A 23,854-nucleotide genomic window follows, 5' to 3' on the forward strand; every position below is an offset into this window, starting at 1 on the left:
TGCCTTCCTGAAGTTTCCAGACCCAGGTCTGGCTCAGGCCCAGAAAGCAACAACCACTAGGACCAGCGTGACTGCCAGCAGCAAAATGACTGCCCAGAGGAGCTCCTGATGAAGCCTGCGGGACCCAGTATGGGCTCCTGCCTGTAAAAATCTTCGAAGCCAACCGGCCCTGGGAGCTCACAACGCCATGTCACTCAACATGCTAAACACGGACGGCCCGAGGGCTGCTGGCACCTCAGTGAGGCCTCATATTGTCTATGTCTCCTTTTCACACTACAACACAGAACTGAACGGCTGTAACAGAAACTGAAAAAGAAAAAGGTTGCTAACCCCTGTCTAGAACTTTGTGGACCATTATAAAGACCTTAATCTTACTTTTCACACTACTCTGAGCAAGATGGAAAATTATTAAATGGTTTTAAGCAAAGCAGTAATGAGTTGTGGCTTACCTTTTAAAAGACCATTCCATTGACTGTGTAGATGTAGAGGGACAAGAACAAAAGCAGGGAGATCCATTACCAGGCCACAGCAATGATCTAGTCAAGAAGTTTCAACCAGAGAATAGCAGCAGCAGAAGGGTGACATAAATGGATTCTAGATATATTCTCGAACAGGGGTGAGCAGACATAGTGTGTAAAGGGCCAAGCAGTAAATATTTTAGACTTTGTAGAGCATATGGTCTCTGTCACAACTATTCAATTCTGCCTTTGTAGCTAAAAACCAACAATAGACAACATGCAAATGAATGGGTGTGGCTATGTTCCAAAAAAATTTTATTTGTGGACACTGAAATTTGAATTACAAATAATTTTCACATGTATGAAATATTCTTCTCATGATTTTGTCCAACAATTTAAAAATAGAAAGACCATTCTTAGCTCATGAGCTATACAAAAAGAGGTGGCAGGCTAGATTTGGCTCAGGGAACATAATATGTAAACCACCCCCACTCAAAGGGCAGAACCGAAAGAATTTGCTACTGAACTAGATACAATCTGTGAGAAAAAGAACTGCCAAAAGGGAGAAAAGTGGTTCTTTTTACTGCCTTAAGATTTACGGGCTACAAGAAAAGAAAATTACAGACCAATTTCTCACGACTATAGATGCAAAAATCTCAACAAATTCCTAGCAAATTGAATCCAATAGCACATTAAGAGAATTATATACCATGATCAAATGTGTTTTATCCCAGGAATATAAGGGTGGTTCAACCTAAGAAAATTAATGTAATACATCACATCAACTAAACAAAGGGGAAAAACCACATGATCATCGCAATTGACACTGAAAAGGCACGTGACAAAATCCAGCATCCTTTCTTGATAAAAACACTTAGAAAACAGGAATAGAAGGAAACTTCCTCAACATGATAAAGGGCATATATGAAAAACCCACAGTTAACATCATACTCAATGATGAAAAACTGAAAGCTTTCCTCCTAAGATGAGAACAAGACAAAGATGCCCACTGTAAACATTCAACATTGTACTGGAGGTTCTAGTTAGAGCAGTTAAGCAAGATAAGAAATAAAAGGCATCCAAACTGAAAAGGAAGAAGTAAATTTCACTATTTGAAGATGAGATAATCCTATATAGAGAAAGTATCAAAATATCACCAACAAAGTTACTAGAGATAATAAGTTATTAAAGTGGCAGGGTATAAGATCAATACACAAAAATCAGTAATATTTCTATACACTGATAATGGGCAATCTGAGGAGGAAATCAAGAAAACTATTCCATTTACAATAGCAGCTAAAAGAATCAAACATCTTACTAAATTTAACCAAGGATATAAAGGACTTATTCACAGAAAGCTAAAAAAGCATTTCTAAAAGAAACTGAAGATCAAAAAATTGAAGGACATTCCATCCTCATGGACTGGAAGACCAAACATTGTTAAGATGTCAAGTCTACCCAAAATGATTTACAAATTCAATGCAATCCCAATCAAAATTCCAACAGCCTACTTTGCAGAAATGGAAAAGGCAATTATCAAATTTAGGAGGGTAAGGGACCCCAAACAGCCAAAAATATCTTTTTAAAAGGAACAGTCTGTGGACTCTCACTCCCCGACTATAAACCGTATTACTTGGCAACAGTGATTTAAAAAAATAAAATTTAAAAACAGCATGGTACTGGTATAAAGATTGACATGCTGACCAAAGGAACTGAATTGAGAGTTCAGAAACTAAACCTCACATTTACAGACAATTGATTTTTGACAAGGCTGCCAAGTCCACTCAATCGGGAAAGAACAGTCTCTTCAACAGATGATGCTGGGAGAACTGGCTATCCATATGTAAAAAAATGAAGAAAGACCCCTATCTCATACCATAAACAGAAATTACCTTATAGTGAATCAAAGACTTACATATAAGAACTAGTACTATAAAACCCCTAGAAGAAAATGTAGGGAAGCATCTTAAGGACCTTGTGTTAGGCAATGGTTTCTTAGACTTTACACACAAGGCACAAGTGACAAAAGAAATAGATAAATGGGACCTTCACAAAAGTAAAAACGTTTGTGCAAAGGACTTTATCATGAAAGTAAAGAAACAAAAAGCAAAAGCAACCTACTCATTGGGAGAAAATATTTGGAAATAACATATCCGATAAGGATTTCATATCCAGAAATCCTAACTCTACAATAAAAAGACAACCCAATTCAAAAATGGGCAAAAGACATGAATAGACATTTCTCCAAAGAGGATATGCAAATGGCTTAAAGGCACATGAAAAGATGCTGAACATCATTAGCTATTAGATACCACTAGAAAGGCTACTATTAAAAGAACAGAAAATTACAAGTACTGGAGAAAAATAGAACATTCACTCATTGCTGGTACAAATGTAAAATGTTACAGTTGCTGTGGAAAACAGCTGGCAGTTCCTCAGAAAGCTAAGCATAAAATTACCAATGACCCAGCAATCCCTTTACTAAGTGTATGCCCCAAAGAACTAAAAGCAAGGACTAGAACAGATATGCACATCAGTGTTCAAAGCAGTATTCAAAATTGCCAAAAGATGGAAGCAACCCAGTGTCCATCAACAGATGAATGGATAAATAAAATGCAGTATATACACACAAAGGAATATTATTCAGCATTAAAAGGAATGAAGTTCTGATTCATGTGACAACATGGATGAACCTTGAAGACATTATGTTGAGAGAAATAAGCCAGACACAAAAGGATAAATATTGAATGATCTCACTGATATGAAATAATTAGAATCAAACTTATATAGTTAGAATCTAGAATATAGGTTACCAGGAGTCAGTTTGGGGGTAGGGAATGGGGAGTTAATACTTAAATTGTACAGAATTTGTATTTGAGTTGATTGTAAAGTTTTGTAAGTGCATGGTGGTGATGGCAAGCACAACACTGTCAGTGCCATTAACAGCACTGAACTATATATATGAATGTGGCTAAAAAGGGAAATTTTAGATGATATATGCATGTTACTAGAATAAAAATTAAAAAATAAAGCATAAGAAAGTACATCGCAGTGAACCCTATTGTAAACAATGGATTATCGTTAATACAATTATTAAAATGTTCTTTCATAAATTATAACAAATGTACCACACTAATGGAAGGTATTAATTACAGAGTGGTATATTGGGGAAAAATACATCGAATGTAAACTATGGCCTATCATTAATAATACATTATAATATTCTTTCATTTACTGTAGCAAATACCACACTAATGTAAAGTGTTAATAATGGTAGATGGAGTATATTTTCTATATGCGTTTTCTATAAACATAGAACTTCTCTAATCAAAAAAAAATTTTTTTAATATTTATTGGCTAGGTTCTTTTTTAGATTAAAATACACACACAGAAAAGTCTCAAGCTACCAGTCTTTAAAAAAACATAGAAAATTAAATCAACAAATATAATTTCATCCCATAATGTGATCAGTTGTTAATTTTGGGGAGGAACACAGCAGTAAGACAAAGACAGATGGGAGAACACAAGAGAAGCAGTTAAGTATGAAAAAAAAGATAAAGTGGGGACAGGGTGACAGCAGTTCAGTGAATATAAAAATAGGAAGAAATCCAGAGATAAAATCCAATTAGGATGTACAATCTCATAGACAAGGAAGACAGAAACCGAAGAAGATAAAGTGGTATGTGGTCCAATCAAATATTTTGGTACATGCAGTTATTAACTTTAGTTATAGGTTCAGGATTATCAGGTCTCCTTGAAATGTAATTAGCTTAGGAATCACTGTTCACATTCTTCAGCTGTGCCTCACCCTTAAACCTCCAGAGACCCTATTTCAAAAGGGATAACAAGTGTTGTCCACAAAGACCAAGAAACACTGACATGTTAAAACCCACAACCTGCCCATTGAAGTCAGGGCAATGGCCTCATGTCCCTTCTGCACTGAAGAGACTCTTGCCTCCCAAGGGGACAGTCCTGTGCTAGAGAAAGCAGAACTACAATCCACAGCCAGAATCCTTTCAGCCCAGATGAGCTGGGGCACAGCAGACCTGGGAAGCAAGGCAGGCGAATATATCAGAAGGTAACTATATAAACAACTTTCAAGATATCACAATAGCATTTAATAACAGACCCCAGGTGATTAACAATGTCAGACACACAGAAAATACTTTGTATATGAATATACAAAGCACTTCTTGCCTTACATTCAAAACAAAAATTACTGTCACCCAGAAAGTAATATTTACCTGTGAGCGATATGAAGATGTAGATGACATAGAACACATTATCTTCCATGCACTAACAAGTAGCTCTAGAAAGATTTTAATGGCACTCCTCAACTCTTATAAACAGTTTTACAGATACTTTTCAACTCCTGAAATATGTGCTACCCTATCCTCTCAACAGAGAAACAATAAAAAAGGTTATATATGTTCAAGGGTTTTCTCCATCTGAAAGGACTTTTTAAGTGTTTTGATTTTACCATAATTTTGTTTTAACCACTTTTTTGTCTCCTCCTAGGCCAAGAAAAATTGGCTGAACATCATTTATTACTTCACACCAGAATTAAAAGATAGCAAAAGAATTCAATAACAAAAAGACAAACAACACAATTTTAAAATGGGCAAAAGACTTGAATAGACATTTCTCCAAGGAAGACATAGAAATGGCCAAAAAGCACATGAAAAAATGCTCAATATCATTAGCCACTAAATAAATGTAAATCAAAACCACAATGAGATACCATTTCACACCCACTAGAATGGATACTGTTTAAAAAATGGGAAATAGTGTTGGAGGGGATGTGTAAAGAAACGTAAAATAGTGCAGCTACTGTGGCAAAAAGTTTGGTGGTTCCTCAAAAAGTTAGGTATAGAAACATCATATGACCCAGCAATCCCACATCCAGGTATATACCCAAAAGAATTGAAAGCAAGGACTCAAACAGATATTTGCACACCAATGTTCACAGTAGCATTATTCACAATTGCCAAAAGATGGAAACAATCCAAGTACCCATCAACCAATGAACAGATAAAATGTGGTACAGGCATACCTTGGAGATATTGCGGGTTCGGTTCCAGATCACCGCAATAAAGTGAGTCACATGAAATTTTCGGTTTACCAGTGCATATAAAAGGTATATTTACACTATACTTCAGTCTATTAAGTGTGCAGTAGCATTATCTCTAAAAAACAATGTGCATACCTTAAATTTTAAAATATTTTATAGCTAAATAATGCTAACCTTCATCTGAGCCTTCAGTGAGTCATAATCTTTTTGCTGATGGAGGGTCTTGCCTCGATGTTGACTGCTGCTGACTATCAGGATGGTGGTTGCTGAAGGCTGGGATGACTGCGGCAATTTCTTAAAATAAGACAACAATGATGTTTGCCACTTTGATTGACTCTTCCTTTCACTTGAACATTTAGAGGCCATTGTAAATTGACTAAGTGGTCTAATTTCAATATTGTTGTGTCGCGTGTCGCAGGGAGTAATGAGGTCCAAAGGGAGGGAGAACGATGGGGAAAGAGCCGGTCGGTGGGACAATCAGAACACACACAAAGTTACGGATAAGAACTGCCATCTTATATGGGCGTGACTTTTGACATCCCAAATTAATTGCAATAGTAACATCATTGATCACAGATCACCATAATGCATATAATAATAATGAAAAAGTTTAAAATACTGTGAAAATTACAAAATGTTGACAGAGACATGGAGTGAGCACATGCTGTTGGAAAAAGAGCACCAAAAGACTTGTTCCACACAGGATTGCCACAAACCTTCAATTTGTAAAAAAAAAACACACATCTGCAAAGCACAATAATGAGATATGCCTGTATATATACATATAATGGAATATTATTCATCTATGAAAAGGAAAGAACTGGTACATGCAACAGCATGGGTGAACCCTGAAGACATTATGCTGAATGAAATAAGCCACACACAAAAGGACAAATACTGTATGATCTCACTGGTATGAAATAATTAAAATAAGCAAATTCATAGAGCCAGAAACAAGAATACAATTTACCAGGGGCTGAGACAGGGGTACAGAAGGGGGAGTTATTTCTTAAATTGTATAGAGTTTCTATTTGGGATAATGACAAACTTTTGACAAGGGAGGTGGAGTGATGGTAGCACAACATTGTGAACCTAATTAACACACTGAAATAGATATATGAAGGATATATATCCTTCATATAGATATATATATAAAAGGGGAATTTTTAGGCTATACATGTTACTAGAAAAGCTTTTTTTAAAACTGTAGGACTGTACCACACAAACAGGGAACCCTAAAGTAAACCATAGACTATAGTTAATAGTATACCTCACTAACACAAGGTATTAATAATTGGGAGGGCGAGAGGGGAATAATATTGGGAACTACATCTTCTGCCTGATTTCTCTGTAAACCTAAAACTTCTCTAAAAAAAAAAAAAAGCAAAGAAATTTGCTCATGGATATACAATCAGACCCTACAGATAGGCTTTTCCAATTGAAATAGGACTGGCTCTTTTTTTACTCCTTGAATTAACTGCAAATACAGACAAGTGCAAGCACTCTAATTCCTATTAAAGAATACTAAAGGTAAAGTTCCCAAAGAATGTTAGAGCCCCAGAAAATACAAAACATTGTGCTTCCTTAACAGGTCTAATGGGCAGTAAGAGGTGAGGAGAGAAGGGTTGTCTTCCTTTACATAAATAAGTTCAGTTCGCAAAGGTAAACAGGTGTAGGTGGGGACTCCACAATCACTTTAATATGCGTAGTGACCTATGAGTCTCCAAGAGAGGGTTATTTCTTAAGCTTATTGTATCATGGAACCCTATGTTCTCTGAACACGAATCCAGGAACTGGTGTGGCGGGGAAGCAATTTGGGAAATACAAGGCTCTTCTATTTTTTATTTTTAAATTAGCATTAAAAGCGAACAACATGAAACTTAACAGTTCTTTAGTCAAAGATTAAACCTTTTCTTATAGCAAATATACATAACAATATGTTAAAGCACTCTTCTTCAAAATAGCAGATTTAAATTTGCATATCCTTGAATAGAAAACCGGAGCATAAGGTACACAAAACACTTTTAATATCTCTATAAATATAAAATAATAGATTGAGAGATTAATGAATACAAATAATAAAGGTCAAAGAGCGGGATCCATAAAATAGGGTCAAAAAGAACTGGAATTTTTTAAAAAATGCTAGAGAAACACCAAAGCAAATGAGTAGATCTCTCTATTATAAGGGGCAGGGGAAATGAAATGTCAAACCTTTTTTCTTAATTGAAAGAAAAAAAATTTACAAAATCCTTGTATTTCTAAAGATAGCAAAAATGACAATTTATTGAGCAAATGCAGTTGCTCAGAGTCCACTTTATATTTAACTATCCAAATGACTCTGGGTCTCTGAAGGGAGTAAAAAGTATCAGCAATGCATATATTTCCATTTTCTCCAAATTGTAACAGTCTCTCTTTTATATTTCAGAATACAGACTCATTAAAAGTTACCCTCAGTACTGTCTGAAGGATTGAAAGGATTCATTTGTTCAATGAATATTTCAACACCCACTATAAGCCAAGTCCCTTGATAGACACTGATAAAATAAACAAACAGCAACCCTTGTCTTTAATTCTAGTAGGAAAGGCAAATAAATAAATAACTACCGTAAGACTGGGGAAAAAATGTCAGAGCATCAGTAAGCCTAAAGGTACCAACAGACATATCACCAAGCTAGAGATGTGGTTGTAGGAATGTCAAGGAGGCCTAAAAGATATCAACCATTTTTGTTTGCGGGGGAGGAGGGAGGTTGTCTAACAGATGCCATTCCAGGCAGAGATACATCCATATTAAAACTGAAAGTTAAGAGTGTGTGGTGCCTACAAGGGACTGCAAGTTATTAATGCTGAAAAGCAGAGGTTTAAGAAGAGCACAGCAAGAGATGAAGTTGCATAAGGGCTAAGGAGTCTGAATTTTGTCCAGAAGGCAATGGAAATTTACTAGACTTGAGGATTCTAAACAAGAGAAGGACACAATAGTCTGAAAGTCTAGACTGGAATCTATTAGATAAAGTAAGCTCCATGAAGGTAGGGGGCAGGGATTTTTATCTTTAAATTCACTGCTGAATCTCTAGCACTTAGAACAGCCTACCACATGTCACATACCATTAAATATTTACTCAGTGAATGAAGGGAAACAGAACCGAAAGAAAACATCACCAACACAAGAAAGAAAAAAGGAGGGCCTGAACTAAGGGGAAGCGGATGTGGGGAACCAAACCCGGGACATCCCATGTGGTACACGGGCACTCAATCACTTGAGCCACATCCGCTTCCCCCATGCTAAATATCAATAACTATATCTTTTTGCTTGAGAGTATTCAGTGCAATCTTTCCCTTCCACTAATACAGCTCCAAGAGACTAAAATAACATAAATTCTAACCTCTTTAAAAATTCAAGTTACTACACTAAAGAGTTATAAAAATGTCACAGAAAATGGTTCTTAGTAGCAATATTAAATCAAAATTATTAAATTTACAGTCAAGACTAAATAGTCACTCTCCATCTCGGTTGAGGTCAGAAAATTACTTGAGTCAACATTTACCAAGTGGGGAAGCAAACATGGCTCAACTGATAGAGCATTCGCCTACCATATGGAGTGTCCAGCGTTCAATACCCAGGGCCTCCTGACCCATGTGGTAAGCTGGCTCACATGCAATGCTGCCATGAACAAGGAGTGACAAGGAGTGCCATGCCACGCAGGGGCAGCCCCACATAGGGATGCCCCATGCACAAGGAGTGTGCCCCACAAGGAGAGCTGCCCCATGTAAAAAAAAGCACAGCCCTCCCAGGAGTGGCGTTGCACACACAGAGAGCTGATGCAGGAAGATGATGCAACAAAAGACAGTTTGCCAGTGCCACCAGACAATGCAAGTAGATGCAGAAGAACACAAAGCAAATGGACACAAGAGAACAGACAACGGGGGGCGCGGGGGAGGAATAAATGAAAAAATTCAAAATAAATCTTAAAAAAAAAAGTTTACCAAGTGTTCAAAATATGAAGGGAAAGCTACTAGGTGCTAAAACTGAACTATTATGAACTTAGAATTGAAGAAATTCCTAACCACGAGGGCAGTAACATCCAATTAACAGATGAATATTAGAGAATCTCCTTCTCTTCACATTTATAAAAGCAACACATAGACAACTAAGGGGGGGGGTTGAATTAAAAATTCCTAAGCCATTTAGTTCTACAATTAAATTATATTTCTCTTCTACTTGAGATAGCCGCTCTAGGAAAGGCCTTATTTCTGTTTACATATTATTTTAAAAGTTATCCTCTTCTATGTTTTTGCCTCCACGAAAATTTTAAGATTCTTATGTTCCAGGGACATTTTTTTCTTAACTTCCCTCAGCACATAAAAAGCTGCTCAGCAGGCAGGTCAGAAGGGAGGGAAAGTAACATCTACTGAGGGTATACTATTCACCAGTGCTATAGTGCTATACTACATGCTATTAAATATAGTGTTTCTTATAACCTCCAAAACTATGTGCTGTATTATTACCCTATGACAAAACTGAGGGGCAGAGTGAGTACTGTGCCCAAGTCCACACAACTGGTTAAGTGGTAAAACCAGAAAGCAAATTCCAGAGCCCAAATTCTTTTTACCAGCCTACATGGTGGTAACTAATTCAGTGCCCAAGGATGTCCTCTAATGGCTAAGAATTACATATTTTTAAATACTGGCCAGAAAAATTTACAGACATGCTTTACTGCACAGTTAAATTGTGATTCTCTAATCCCTTCTACCTGTCATGGCTTCCTACCTCATACAATAAAAGGGGAAAAACTAGCATTTGTGATGCTTTTTTGGAGTGCTGACTAAAATTCAAGAGCAGGATTTCTTGAGCCCCTCCCCTTTTTTTTCCCAGTGATATACATGACCATCACATCCATGATATATTCTCAGGGGTATCCCTAGGACCTGACAGAACATTAGAATACAAATGAATCAATGATGCTATTTGTGGTAGGTTCAATTATGTACCCAAGGAAAGACATGTTCTTACTCTTAACCCAAATTCTTGTGGATGTGATATCATTTGTAAATAGGACCTTTGGAAGATTTTTTTTTTAGTTAAAATGTAGCCAACTGAGAGGGGTGGGCCTTAATCCATACTACTGGAGGCCATATAAAGAAAAAAAAAACGAAAAACCGGAAGTTAAAAAAGGCCACAGGGAAAAGGAGAAAGTCAGCAGAAACCTGAAGAGTTGACACAAGAAGAGAGAGATTACCAGGTGACAGAGGCAGAGATTCAAGCTTGCTGTTTAAGCCAACCAATTGTGTGGTATTTGATACTGCAGCCTGGCAAACTAAGAAGACACTATTATAATTTTTAAGTAAATCATTCTTTACTTTATTGTTAAATTATTTTCAATGTATCTCACACTTGGGCAAACTTGGCCCACAGGCCAAATCCAGTGCACCGCCTGTTTCATCAGCAAAATTTTATTGGAGGGAAGCGGCTGTGGCTCAATCAATTGGGCTCCCATCTGCCATATGAGAAGTTCTGGGTTTGCATCCCAGGGCCTCCTTGTGAAGGCAAGCCAGCCATGCCCCACAGGGAGCTGACAGCCTGTGCCCGCGGAGAGCTGGCGCAGGAAGATGACGCAACAAAGGGAGACAAGCAGATAAGCAGAAGAACATGCAATGAATTCAGACAGAGAGCAGACAGCAAGCAAGCCGCAAGGGGAGGGGAGGATAAATTTTTAAAACTTTTTTTAATTAAAAAATAAATAAATAAAAATTTAAAAAGAAGCCTGAATGTTACTATTTCTTTTTAAAAAATTTTATTGGAACACGATTATTTATTTACACATTGTCTACAGGGGCTAAGCACTACAATGGCAGGGGTGAGTGGTGAAGACAGAATGTTATGGGCCACAAAGACTAAAATATTCTCCAAGGGTATAATGCAGCCCTTTACGGAAAAAGTTTGCCAACCCTTGTTCTAGATTGAGAATCAATCCAAAATTCTATTCTATACCTACTGAGAACTCAGATGTCAACATATCAGAGAAACTAGGCTCAGATCAAAAACCTGATCTTTAAAAAAATAGTTTTTGTACTTATATTCTCAGAGGTCCTTGTTAATTCTCCACCATCACTTACGTATATTTTATTATTTCCTTAGCTTCCCCACTTGACTGAGAGCACGGAGTGTCTATCTATCATCCCTGCTACTTTCCCAGCACCTAGCATAATGCCGGACACAGACATTCAATGAACATCTGCTGAATCTGGAAATAAGCATGTGATTTAAGACAACCAGTCAAGAATAAAGAAGAGACAGATAAGAAATATCTTAATTGATTTGCTGAGTCTTACAGAAATCCGCTAATTAAAGTATGTTCTTTGAACTAGCAGCAGTGAAATAATTGGGAGGGTGTTAGAAATGCAAAATTTCAGGTCTCACCAAAGACCTGCAACTGCGTTTTAACAAGATCATGCCACATGAAAATTTGAGAAGCAGAACTATATAATATCGTGCTTAATTATATTAAAACCGTAATTAGTATGAGTCCCAATATGGGCCTGGTCACTTTGCATGCAGACAAACAGCTCCAGGACTTTAGCCTTATCCTAATCTTAAACTTAAAGATTCAAAGTAAGGACCTACTTCAACAACTTTAACAAAGGAGGTGCTCTGCTTTGGTTTTTTATTTGTTTATAAAGGAATTTCTTTTTTTTTTCCCCAAGGAGGGGAAGACACTGTTACTTTCAAGTACTAAAAAAGTGGGGACAAAGGGGAATTCTTCAAATATTTTGCCTATTCCAAAGGAATATGACCAGAGAACAGCCATCCTAATTTAAATGGATTATAGAATATGTGAGAAATGCTTTTTAAACTATCTGGATGTCTACTTCTATGTCCTGTTCAAACTGATATGTTTATGAAAATTAAAATTGTCATCAAAATATGACAATATCTTGGGGGTTAATAAACTAACTTTTTTGTAATAAAACTTTATTTTTAGAGAAGCTGTAGATTTACAGAAAATTTACACCCAATGTATAGGAAATTCTCATATAACCCCCCCACACACACACAGTTTTGCCAATTCTTAACATCTTATATTAGTATGGTTCACTTGTTACAATTGATGAACCAATATTAAAGCATTGCTACTAATCAATATCTGTAATTTACATTATGGTTACCCTTTGTGCTGTACTGTTTTACAGGCTTTGACAAATGTATAAAATCATGTGTCTGTCATTGCAGTGTCATAAAGAAGAATCTCACAGCCCCAAATATGCCTTGCGTTCCACCCATTCATTTCTCCCCTCCCTTCTGAACCCCTGGCACCTACTACCTTTGTATCAATAATAAAGTTTTGTTTTACTAGAAAAAGGAGAGGGAAGTCAGGACTACCTTCCTGCTTCTTATTTTTTAAAGTGAAGGGCTAAAAAACCTTCTCAGGCTAGACACAATCTTTAGAAAGACAGCTGCTTCATTAATTCGATAATCTAGGTACAGTTACTAATTTTCCAAAAAAGAAAGGAAAACTGAAGCTCATAGAGGGTTACATACCTGAACAAAGATCAAATTGCAGATAAATGGTTACGCTGGGATCTGTGCTCTTAATTCCACTTATATAATTCCTCGTAACAAAACTAATCAGAAACTAATGTTGCAAAAATAATTCAGGGAGTTCTTTAAACTACTGCACCACCAGTTTAACAGAATTTCCATTTATCTCAATTCAGAATTCATAGTGTTTTTTCCTTTTGACCACACTATATTATCGTCTACATTGGCGCACTCTACACTTTAGCCATATAACTTTGGGCACAAGTCATTTATAAAATTATAATTATAAAATAAAAATTTTCATTATAAAACAGATAACCTCCCCCTAAGCATTGCTGTGACCTAATCTATAACATATTCAAAATTACAAACGTTTTCAAATACAAGAACTACATAATGAAAGTATAATGTGTGCTTAAAAAGAATGGTAAACCAAGACATACTGAAACATCTACTAAACAGGATTTCCTTGCATCAGTAACAAAACAAGAGGTCAAGATTTTTTATTGCAGGGAGGAAGGGCAGGAAAGACTCATTCCATAGGATAGAAACCTATCAGTATAGACTATTGTTTGCAAGAGAAACCAGCAAAAACACATCATAACATTTTTAAAGCAAATAATAGTTTAAAAAAGAAAAGAAAAACTTCTAGTTAATTCTGTAAGAATTGTACCTTTTTAAGTAATACAAAAAGGCCTGGCAGTAGAACTGCACATCAGAGGTTGTCTCTGGTTACTAAATTGAGAGAGTAAACACAAATGAGAACAAAAGAATCAAGTAAAAAATGAGTAATAATTTTTTCACGTATCAAGACTACCAAATATCAAATAGTTTGATAATACTATGTTGCAAAGTGTATAGGGAAATAGGCACTCTCATACACTACTAGTGACTCTCTGTGAAGAAAAATACAGAAATATCAAAACTACAAAGGCATATACTCTGACCCAATAATTCCATTTCCAGGAACTTATAAGTGAAATGATGTACATATGAGATTATTCGTTGAGGCACTGCTTGTAATCATGAAAAAAGAAATTGGAAACAAATGTCCACCTGTAAGGAACAGGTTATATAAATTATGATACATCCAAAAATGGATACCATCAATCCTTATGTACCAATATGGACCACTCTTTAAGATATACTGTTAAGAGGGGGGAAAATGTACAAAACAGCATGTTATTGTGGGAAAAAGAAAGAAATGCATATATAAAGTGACTGCTTGTACACATATAGAATATCCAGTGAATACTATAAAATTCACTAGATGCCTCCCAAAAGGGGAATACTTTTCACAGAATACTCTTCTGTACCTTTTTGTGTTTTATATACAGTATGAATTATCTATTGGGAGAACATAATTTTTATTTAAAATATTGTATTTGTAATATATAACAGACATTACCTTGAGGGAAGTAGCAAATAGCAGACATTTTAGCTTTAGGTATAGAACATTCCCAAGAAAACATGTGAAACTCTCTCCTTTTAATCTACAGAGGCTATGATTTTTGAGAAGATAAATGGTTCAGCTCCTAAGTTTTAATAAACTTTTAATTAAAAAAAAGAAAACAATCTGAGAATTTCTATTATTCCCCTTTATTTAAAACCTGAGAGTTTGAATTCAACAAACATTTTCTGAGCAATACAAACTGCCAGGAACTAAATAAATACAAAGATAAACAATACTTAGGATTTGATAAATGTTTTAACAGATGTATGCAACAAATGCTAAAGGAAACATCCACTTTTTTTTTAATGCTTTTTTCACATGAACCATAGTCATATGTATTTCATACACACAAAAAACACCTTTACATGGTTGAAGAAGTACTGAACTTGAAGAAACCTGGGCTCTAGTTCCATCTATTTACTCCCTTAACTACCCATATAATTTTGTATTAGTAAATCTTGGCCACTGCAGTTCCTGGATTGCCTACCTTACCACAAAAATTGTTATATCAAAAGAAAAATACATGGGAAAGCAAAATTGTTTATAATCTGTGGGAACACTTCAGAAACATACTATTACCAGCCATACGAAATTTTAGGGAAAAAGATGTTTTCCTTTTTTCATTCTTTAAGTTTGTTCTGCTTACCTGAAGTTATCAAAAATAAAACTATGTTTTTTTAATGAATTGTCTATCAAAGTTAGTAAATGGAGCCAACGTACTTGTAAAGCATTCAATGACAGTAAAAGTTAAGTTTTTACCAAAAATTACATATATAAAGTCCTAAAGAGACAAGAGCAGGTCTTCAGCAACAACTAAAAGCTGGAGCTTGCACAGCACATAAACCAAACCCTCTTACAACAGGGGAGGACTAATAAATGCAAAAGGAAGCCTTAGACAGCAGCAGCAAAGGGCAAAAAGAGCCAATAAAGTAAAGCTACAAAGTTGACAACTTACAATATGGAATATATCTCAATAAAACTGCTTTAAAAAAAAAAAAGTGACAGTGTGGCTGGCATGCTGCCATTCTTCAACCCTCTTAATAATGCCAAGTGCTCTGAGGTGGTTTGAAAAGTGCTCTGAGGTGGTTTGAATCTATATGTACTCCAGAAAAACATGTTCTTAAATTTAATCCATTTCTATGGGTGTGGATCCATTGTAAGTAGGACCTTTTCATAAGACTACTTCAGTTAAGGTGTGACCCACCTCATTCAGGATGGGACTTAATACTATTGCTAGAGTCCTTTATAAAGGGAATGAATACAAAGCGAGAAAGCCAGGGAAGCAAGAAACTGAAATCAATAAATCTGGGAAGAGGAGGGAGAGACCAGCAGGCACCGCCATGTGCCTTACCATGAGGCAGAAGAGTCAAGGCTGGCAGCCAGTCTTCAGGAAGAAAGCATTGCCCCAATGATGCCTTAGACATTTTCTCAGTCTAAAAACTGTAAGTAAAGGAAACTGATATGGCTCAAGTGGTGGAGCACCTGTTTCCCACATGGGAGGTCCCAGGTTCTGTCCCCAGCACCTCCTAAAATTTTTTTTTAAAAGCAAAACCAATGAAAAAACCAACTCAAGGGAGTCAATGTGGTTCGGTGGTTGAACGCCAGCTTTCCACATACAAGGTTCCAGGTTTATTCCGCGGCTCCCAGTACATGTTTTTAAAAAAAAACAAAAACACTGTAAGCAAATAAATTTCCATTCCTTTAATGTTTAAACTGAACCATTTCATGGTATTTTGCTTTAAGAAGCCTAGGAAACTAAAACATGCTCTAAGTTTGCAATCTTGGTGATTTAAGATCTTGGTCCTGGGAAGCGGACTTGGCCCAGTGGTTAGGGCGTCCGCCTACCACATGGAATGTCCGCGGTTCAAACCCCGGGCCTCCTTGACCCGTGAGGAGCTGGCCCACGCGCAGTGTTGATGCACACAAGGAGTGCTGTGCCACGCAGGGGTGTCCCCTGCGTAGGGGAACCCCACGTGCAAGGAGTGCGCCCCGTAAGGAGAGCCGCCCAGCGCGAAATAAAGTGCAGCCTGCCCAGTAACGGCGCCGCCCACACCTTCCCGTGCCGCTGACGACAACAGAAGTGGACAAAGAAACAAGACGCAGCAAATAGACACAGAGAACAGGCAACTGGGGCAGGGAGGGGGGGGAGAGAAATAAATAAATCTTTAAAAAAAAAATCTTGGTCCTTTCTTATGCAACAGGGAGAATGTGTTTACCTCTGCCACCACTAATGTGTTCCTCACCCTGCAGAATAAATCTTCAGGTAAAAAAATCCTTTCTTCTGCCATTGAAAGAAAGAAAGAAAAAAAGATAACTGGACAACTGCTGGCTTAGTTACTCTGTCATACCTTTTAAAAATATTCCTAATAGATTATAAAGAATTATGCTGTTACATAATTTTTCTTTTTCTAAACTCTTTTTGTAGTAAGGTAGGCATTCCAGGGGCTGTGATAACCATCAGCTTAACGAAAGCAATATCAAGTAAAAAAGCTGCTTATAAATTGCAGAAGCATATAAAATGCAATATTTGCTGGGAAAGGAGACTTCAAAAACGAGGTCTAAAAATTAGATGTGAATTTTTTTTTTCCATTCATAGTCAATTAAACATTTATTAAGTGCTTAGAATGTGCTTCTACGCCACTGAACATGCTGTACCCTCTGCAGGAACTACTCTCTTTCCCACCACACCCATTTGCTTCCCCTCCTCACTAACCCTTGCCCATGTAACTTCCTCTGAGAAGACTTCCCAGCTTCTCCAACCTGTTTCTACCCTCAGAGCACTTACCACTGTGAGTGCTAATTACAGAGACTATTTCTTCTGCAACCAGGACCTAATCACTTGTGCTATACTCAGAAGATGCTCAGTGAATACTTGTGAAGTATCCAAGACACTGTGCATGGTAGAGAGGTGACAGAAAAGACCAACAACAAGGTCCTAAACTCACTGTCTGGGATAGGCAGGTTAAATCAACAATAGAAAGTAAAATGGGCTATTATGGAGATGTGAACAGGGTATCAGAGGTATGAAGAGAGGTCTCTAAATCAGCCTGGGAGCAGAGCGGGTAATAAGAAAGAGAGACATAGAAAGAGGACATATCTAAGCTAAGTCTGCAAGGATAAACAAGATCTAATTGGGGAAGGGAGTAGGGATGATCATTCCACGTAAGTGAAAAACACAGGAGCAAGAAAAAAAAAAAGGTTAATCTGAGGAACTACAAGTAGTTTGGTATAGCGCAGTGGTTCTCAGACTTTAGTGAGCATCATATTACCTGAACGGCTTAATTAACATGCTCCAATTTATGATTCAGTAGGTTTGGTGTGGGACCAAAAATTTGCATTTCATGTGCCTTTGCTAGCGATCTTAAGACTACACTTTGAAAAACACTGGTATAGTAGAATACAGGGGCATATGAAGAAGTTGGGGGGGGGGTTCAAATCATTTAAACTCTGCCACAGAATTTGGCCCAGAAGGATTTTAAAGAGAGGCGTGATTTTAATTTTAGAAAGATGGTAATTACAGCTAACATCTGTAATGCACTTAAATAGGCTAAGTTCTATTGTATATACTCTGTATACTGCCATGTCTACTGTACGCAGTAGCTATTAGCCATATGTGCTATTTAAATTACAATAAAATTAAATTAAATTAATAATTCAATTCCTCAGTCACACTAGGCACATTTCAAATTCTCAACAGCCACATGTGGCTAGTGGCTACATACAGGAGAGTGCAAAGAGAACATTTCCATCCTCACACAAAGTTCTAATGGACAACACTGAACTATATTAACTCATTAATTTCTCATAATTTCCCTATGAGATAGGGACTGTATTATCCCCATTTTATAGGAGGAAGTATGGCAAAGAAAGGTTAAGCAAATTATCCAAGGTCCTAAAGCAAATAGTGGCAAACAGTCTGATTCTTAATCATTTCACAAGATCGTTTCTGGAAATAATGTAGATTAGAGTGAGATGATACTGGAGGAAGAAAAATCAATAAGAACATTACTAACATACATCAGGAAAAAAAGAATAAGGACTTGCACTAAGAGACTGCACTAAAATGGAAGGAAGAAGGTGATTAAAAGAATGTTGGGGGAAGTGAACGTGGCTCAAGTGATGAGCTTCCGCTAACATATGGGAGGGCCCAGGTTCGATCCCTGGAGCCTTCTGGTGAAAAAGAAGAGAAAGCGCACCTGCGTGGTGAGCCAGTGCCTGAGCAAATGCCTGTGTGGTGAGCCAGTGCCTACGTATAAATGAGTCACGCAGATGATGACGCATCAAAAGAGAGACAAGGGGAGAGTCAAGGTGAAGTGCAGCAGAAACCAGGAACTGAGGTGGCGCAATTGACAGGGAACCTCTCTCCCCATCAAAGGTCCCCAGGATCGAATCCTGGTGACTCCTAGAGGAGAGAACATGAGAAGAAAAGACAACACAGACAGCAAAAACAAAAGGGTGGGAGGAGGGGAAGGGGGAAAAATAAATAAATAGATCTTCAAAAAAAGGCATTAGCCTCCTCTCTTCCCCAGCACTGCCTACAGAGGTGGCAGGAATCTCCTACCTGGCATCAAGGCTGCCATCAGATCCCCGCTCCCCCTGCTCCCACCACCCCAAGTGAAGCCCAAGATCATCAAAAAGAGGATCAAGACATTCATCTGGCATCAGTCAAAGCAGTATGACAAAATTAAGCATAACTGGTGGAAACCCAGAGGCAATAACAAGAGGGCGCCGAGAAGATTCACAGATGAGATCCTGATGTCCAACATTGGTTAAAGAAGCAAAAGAAAAACAAGCACGTGTTGCCCAGTGGCTTCCAAAAATTCCTGGACCACAGTGTCAAGAAGCTTGAAGTGCTGCTGATGTAAAGCAAATCTTCCCGTGCTGAGATTGTTCGCATTTCTTCGGAGAACCACAAAGCCATAATCGAGGAAAGGACAGCCCAGCTGGCCATCAGAGTTACTAATCCCCAAGCCACTTCATTTTCATTACCACAAAGAAAATGAAGAAAGAGCTCGTTTGCAAGCTTATCTGCATTAAATAAGACCATTAAAAATCTCCCCTCCCCCCCAAAAGAAGAAAGATTGGTGGGTGAGGGGCAGAATAGAAGGGCGAGGGTAGTGGTTAAAGAAGGAAAGAATGGTCCACAAGTACTAAATGCTACTGAGAAGTCAGGGAAAATACTGACTGAAACTACCCACAAAGCAGTTTCAAATGGAGCCCTAAGACCAAAGGTCAGATTGATGCAGGTTGGAATGAATATAGATACTTTTATTCAAGAAGTTTCGAAGTGAAGAGGGGAGAGGGCTATAGACAGAAAGCTATAGCGTGCTTTTTGTTTCTTTTTCCTCTAATTTGATGTGAGAATCTTCAGTATGCTAAGGGGTAAGACTTGAAAGAGAAAGATATCAAAGAGTCAAAAGATGGGAACATTATTAATAGGGCAAGGGCTTGAGGCCAGGAAAGAATAGGATCAGTATTCTGCACATAAATAGAAAGAATAGCCTTAGATACGATATTTCTTTCACTGTCCTCTGAGAAGGTAGCAAAGAGAGTACAAATAAGACATATATCTCTATGAAGTAGGCTACGGGAGTGTCTGCTGAAAATAAAAGTGGGGGAGGTACACCCATCAAAATTGCCTGGGCAACTTTTCCCAAACTATATACCAAGAGACCTTGATGAGATCAAAGTGGGTGTAGTGGGAATAAGGTGAGAGAAAGGTGGAAGACTGGGACAGCTATGGTCAGGGAGTAAGATCAAATGAATTTAGGTTTCCAAAATTACACTATCCTGGATCCAAACTGTGGTCAAGAGAGGGAGTGAGGCGTACTGTCTAATGTATTTGTCTGAGTTTCAATTATTAGATAAAAAGAAACTACTTCATACTCTAATTATTTAGAGTTAATAATGGGGGGGATATGGGAACCTCTTATATTTTTTAATGTAACTTTTTTTGTGATCTATGTATCTTTTTAAAAAAAAGACAAAAAAATTTTAAAGAGTTAATAATAGGGAAAACTGTATATGGGGGAGCATAAGGGAACTCTGTATTTTCTCCATTTTTCTGTAAACCTGTAACTTCTCTAAAGAAGAAAGGAAAAAAAGAAAGAACCTGCTCCTGCTATCCTTCCCTACCCCTCAGCCAGTTTCCACTAGAGATACTGGTTCTAAGCATCAGAGCAGTGGTTCTCAATCCTGGCTGCACATTCAATTCAGAAACCGTAATAAAAATAAAAATAAAAAACCTAGACCCTACTGCTAGAGTCTAACATAACTGGCTTGATTTTTATTTTTCAAGGATCCTCAGCTGATTCTAAAGTGGATTTAGGGTTATGAACCACTGCTTTAGAAAGGACAGGGCTTTATATTTATGTTAAAAATTGGCATGAAAAGAAAAGAAGAAAATGATGAAAGAGGACCTAAATACTAAATCTCCCTTAGATATTTAAAAGATCTCCCTTAGAGAAAAACTGGGAAACCACCAAAGTATATCACTCCCAACACAAAAAATAGCACTAATATTTCCAAGAGTTGTGTCACAGGTTCTAGAAAACTCAGAAAGAGGTAAATACTTCACTGTAGTCAATGACTAAGAAAAAAAGGAAATCCTGCACTATACTAAGCAGAAAGAACTGAAAACTAAGGTTTAACTAACAGTAGCTCTCTAGGTCAACTACAGGTGAACTCTCTAGGTGAACTACAGTTACAATTCCCTGGAGGAAAAAGAAAAAAGCAGCCTATAATACAAGCATATCCCCCCACATACATGGGACTCACCTCCTCTGCACAAAAAGTAAAGTGCAAAGGAATCAGCTGTCTTCTTTCACACATAAAAAAAAATTTAGCTGCCCAGTTTTCTTTCTACATCAGTTATTTTCTCCTTAAGTTTTACAAATGATTAGAAAAATAACCCATTTCACAAATAACCGTCCCCAATATTAACCTTTATTTGCTACTATTTTAATATATTTGCTAAGTTTTATGACAAAGTAAAAGCAATGCAGAGATACGCCCCTAGTCATAAAAGCCATTCCCTATAAGGTTTGTTTACTGATAATATTACAAATCTCTCAAGCTCCTTCCAGAATCAAAATACTAAGTATATACAACATGGAGTGTTAGACTATACACTCCTGGTCCACCCATATTTAATATCTTTGATAATGACTTCATTAATAGAAAGGCTTGTATCTGTCTATATTTATCTCAGAGTTCTAACCAAGTTGTTCTGAGGCTATCTGCACTCTAGACCTACTGAAAGTCAGACTTGACTGTTAAGTGAACATTTCTTGCAATACTCGGGGGAATACTTTTTTCCACCAACAGTCAGGTAGCTCAACATATTCTCTAACATTTAGCTAAAAACAAATGAAAACTTTCTTAATTCCTCTAATTTGGGCCCAAAAATTGTATCAAGTCTCTAACAAGAGTATATAGCTATTTTCGAACACCTTTTAAATGAAGCAGATTTATATATCTGTGGTTAATAAAACCACAAAAATTCCCTAGGCCAGGGTTTATTCTATGGTTTCCATTAAAGAAGAAGAGAGTTCTAACTATATTATTATATATTTATTGCTCTCTAATACTATTAATATAAGCAGTACTACAGCATAATGAAAAAAACTAAGAACTGAGAAGAACCTCTTCAATTCTCCCAAATGTCATTATTTCACTGTGAGGCACTGGAAAAGACATTTAAATCTCTTTGGCCCTTAGTTTTCCTGTTTGTGAAATAAGAATCACCATAATCCAAGACTGCCACTGGCTCAAAATCCTAAAATGCAGAAAATTCAATTCCTTTTATTAAAGAATGTATCTCCACTCTGTAAGCATAATATAATTCAACTACCAAATACACCTCAATTAACACTACAGCCAGACCTTTTATCTTGGCAGGTCACCTTTTTTTTTTTAATTGCTCACAGTTAAAAACTATTTTGACCCAGAAAGGCATTCAACAAATTTAAGAGCTACATTACTATAATCTCTATGCTTAATTTCAACGCTTAACAAAATAGTAACATACTATGAACTGTTTCTTCACCTGTTCCCTAATGAAGTTGAAAGTAATTTTGGGGACTTGAATTTACAGAGTTATGTACAGTGCTGATGAAAACCATCTGCTGGGAACTATGACTTTCCTGTCAAAGGAAATAACCAGAAGGAACAGTCTTCATTTTCCTGGGAACCAGCTGCAGCCAAATGAATCCTAATCCTGCTCCAGCTGGGACAAGCAGAAGGGTAATGCGCTAGTGGTCTAATTCATCTGCTGCAGATCCTTTGTGAACTAACTCCAGCCCTAAATGGCCAACTGGCAAACAACTTTATCAGAATGGGGTTCTTAATAATTCCTATATTTAACATGTATTTGTTTCTTTAAAAAAAATTTAAATCACAGCATGAAAAGCAGTCATTATTGTCATTTTAAAAAGCTCTCAAAGTTTACTAGAATTTTTTTTTTAATAATTCTGTTTTAACCAGCAAACTTGGGGCCTGAATTCAGTCCTTTCAGAACAAAAAAAAAATCAGTATAGAAGATATGCTTTCTACAATATTCTAAATGAAAAGAGGGAAAAAAAATTTTAATATGGCAAGGAGTCTCTCGCAACCTTAAGAAATGTAGAATATAATTTTCTTTCACAGATTCATCAAGCCATTCCTGTTATCTATTAGCTTTCACAGTATTAAAAATAAGAGCAATGTAAAAAAGTACTGGCCCATATGTCCAGGATGAACTAAATAAAAAAGGAAAGGATAAAAAGACATTTAATATATTTTACATTTCTTTACACCCATTTTCCATTTGTTTTTCTTATGAAAAGCTATCAAGAAGACTTGTATTATTAAACATTATTAAATTATATATATATAATACCTATAGAATTTACCTGTGTAGAATTCTTTTGAGAATTCAATAAGAAACTACATGTTAATGCACTTAGAACAACACCCAGCACATCACTAGCCCTTAACAAATGTTAGCTATTAATAGGTTTCTACGAGCAACTGCTTACATTCCCTTAGCCTACTGATACAGGGCAAAGGAAAACAGGAGGTTAACATGGCTAGATTCCCTAGATCTCTACACCCACAGCAATTCGCGATATTTGATGCCTTCGTAAATTTATTTCCCTTATTTCATCTATTGCTAGACAGTAGCCCAGGAAAGAAAAGCGCCAGTAACTGTAAGAAAAATATCTTAGGTTGTGTACATCAGTCAGGTACTGAAGTTTTGATTAGCAATGGCTAACCAGAGGGTGCTGTAGATGAGGGGTTCTTAACAAGGGGTCCCTGAGCCTGAATTGAAATTCAAAAAAACAATCTTGTGAGGACAT

At 36.9% G+C, this 23,854-nt stretch overlaps 1 protein-coding gene across 4 annotated transcripts in view; it reads right to left on the reverse strand.

Moving 5' to 3' along the window:
* KAT6A (lysine acetyltransferase 6A) overlaps nucleotides 1–23,854 on the reverse strand; it is a 132,705-nt gene that overhangs the window by 99,075 nt on the left and 9,776 nt on the right. Inside the window, exon 1 of one of the 4 annotated variants that reach the window (XM_071212676.1) lies at nucleotides 5,704–5,817. The exons of the other annotated variants lie outside the window; for them this stretch is intronic. Coding sequence (XP_071068777.1) covers nucleotides 5,704–5,709 — 6 coding nt within the window. The 5' untranslated portion in view covers nucleotides 5,710–5,817. Of the gene's footprint in view, nucleotides 1–5,703; nucleotides 5,818–23,854 lie in introns of those variants that run through there. 4 annotated transcript variants of the gene reach the window in all.

The sequence above is a fragment of the Dasypus novemcinctus genome, chromosome 29 (assembly GCF_030445035.2).
Source record: "Dasypus novemcinctus isolate mDasNov1 chromosome 29, mDasNov1.1.hap2, whole genome shotgun sequence".
Taxonomy (NCBI): domain Eukaryota; kingdom Metazoa; phylum Chordata; class Mammalia; order Cingulata; family Dasypodidae; genus Dasypus; species Dasypus novemcinctus.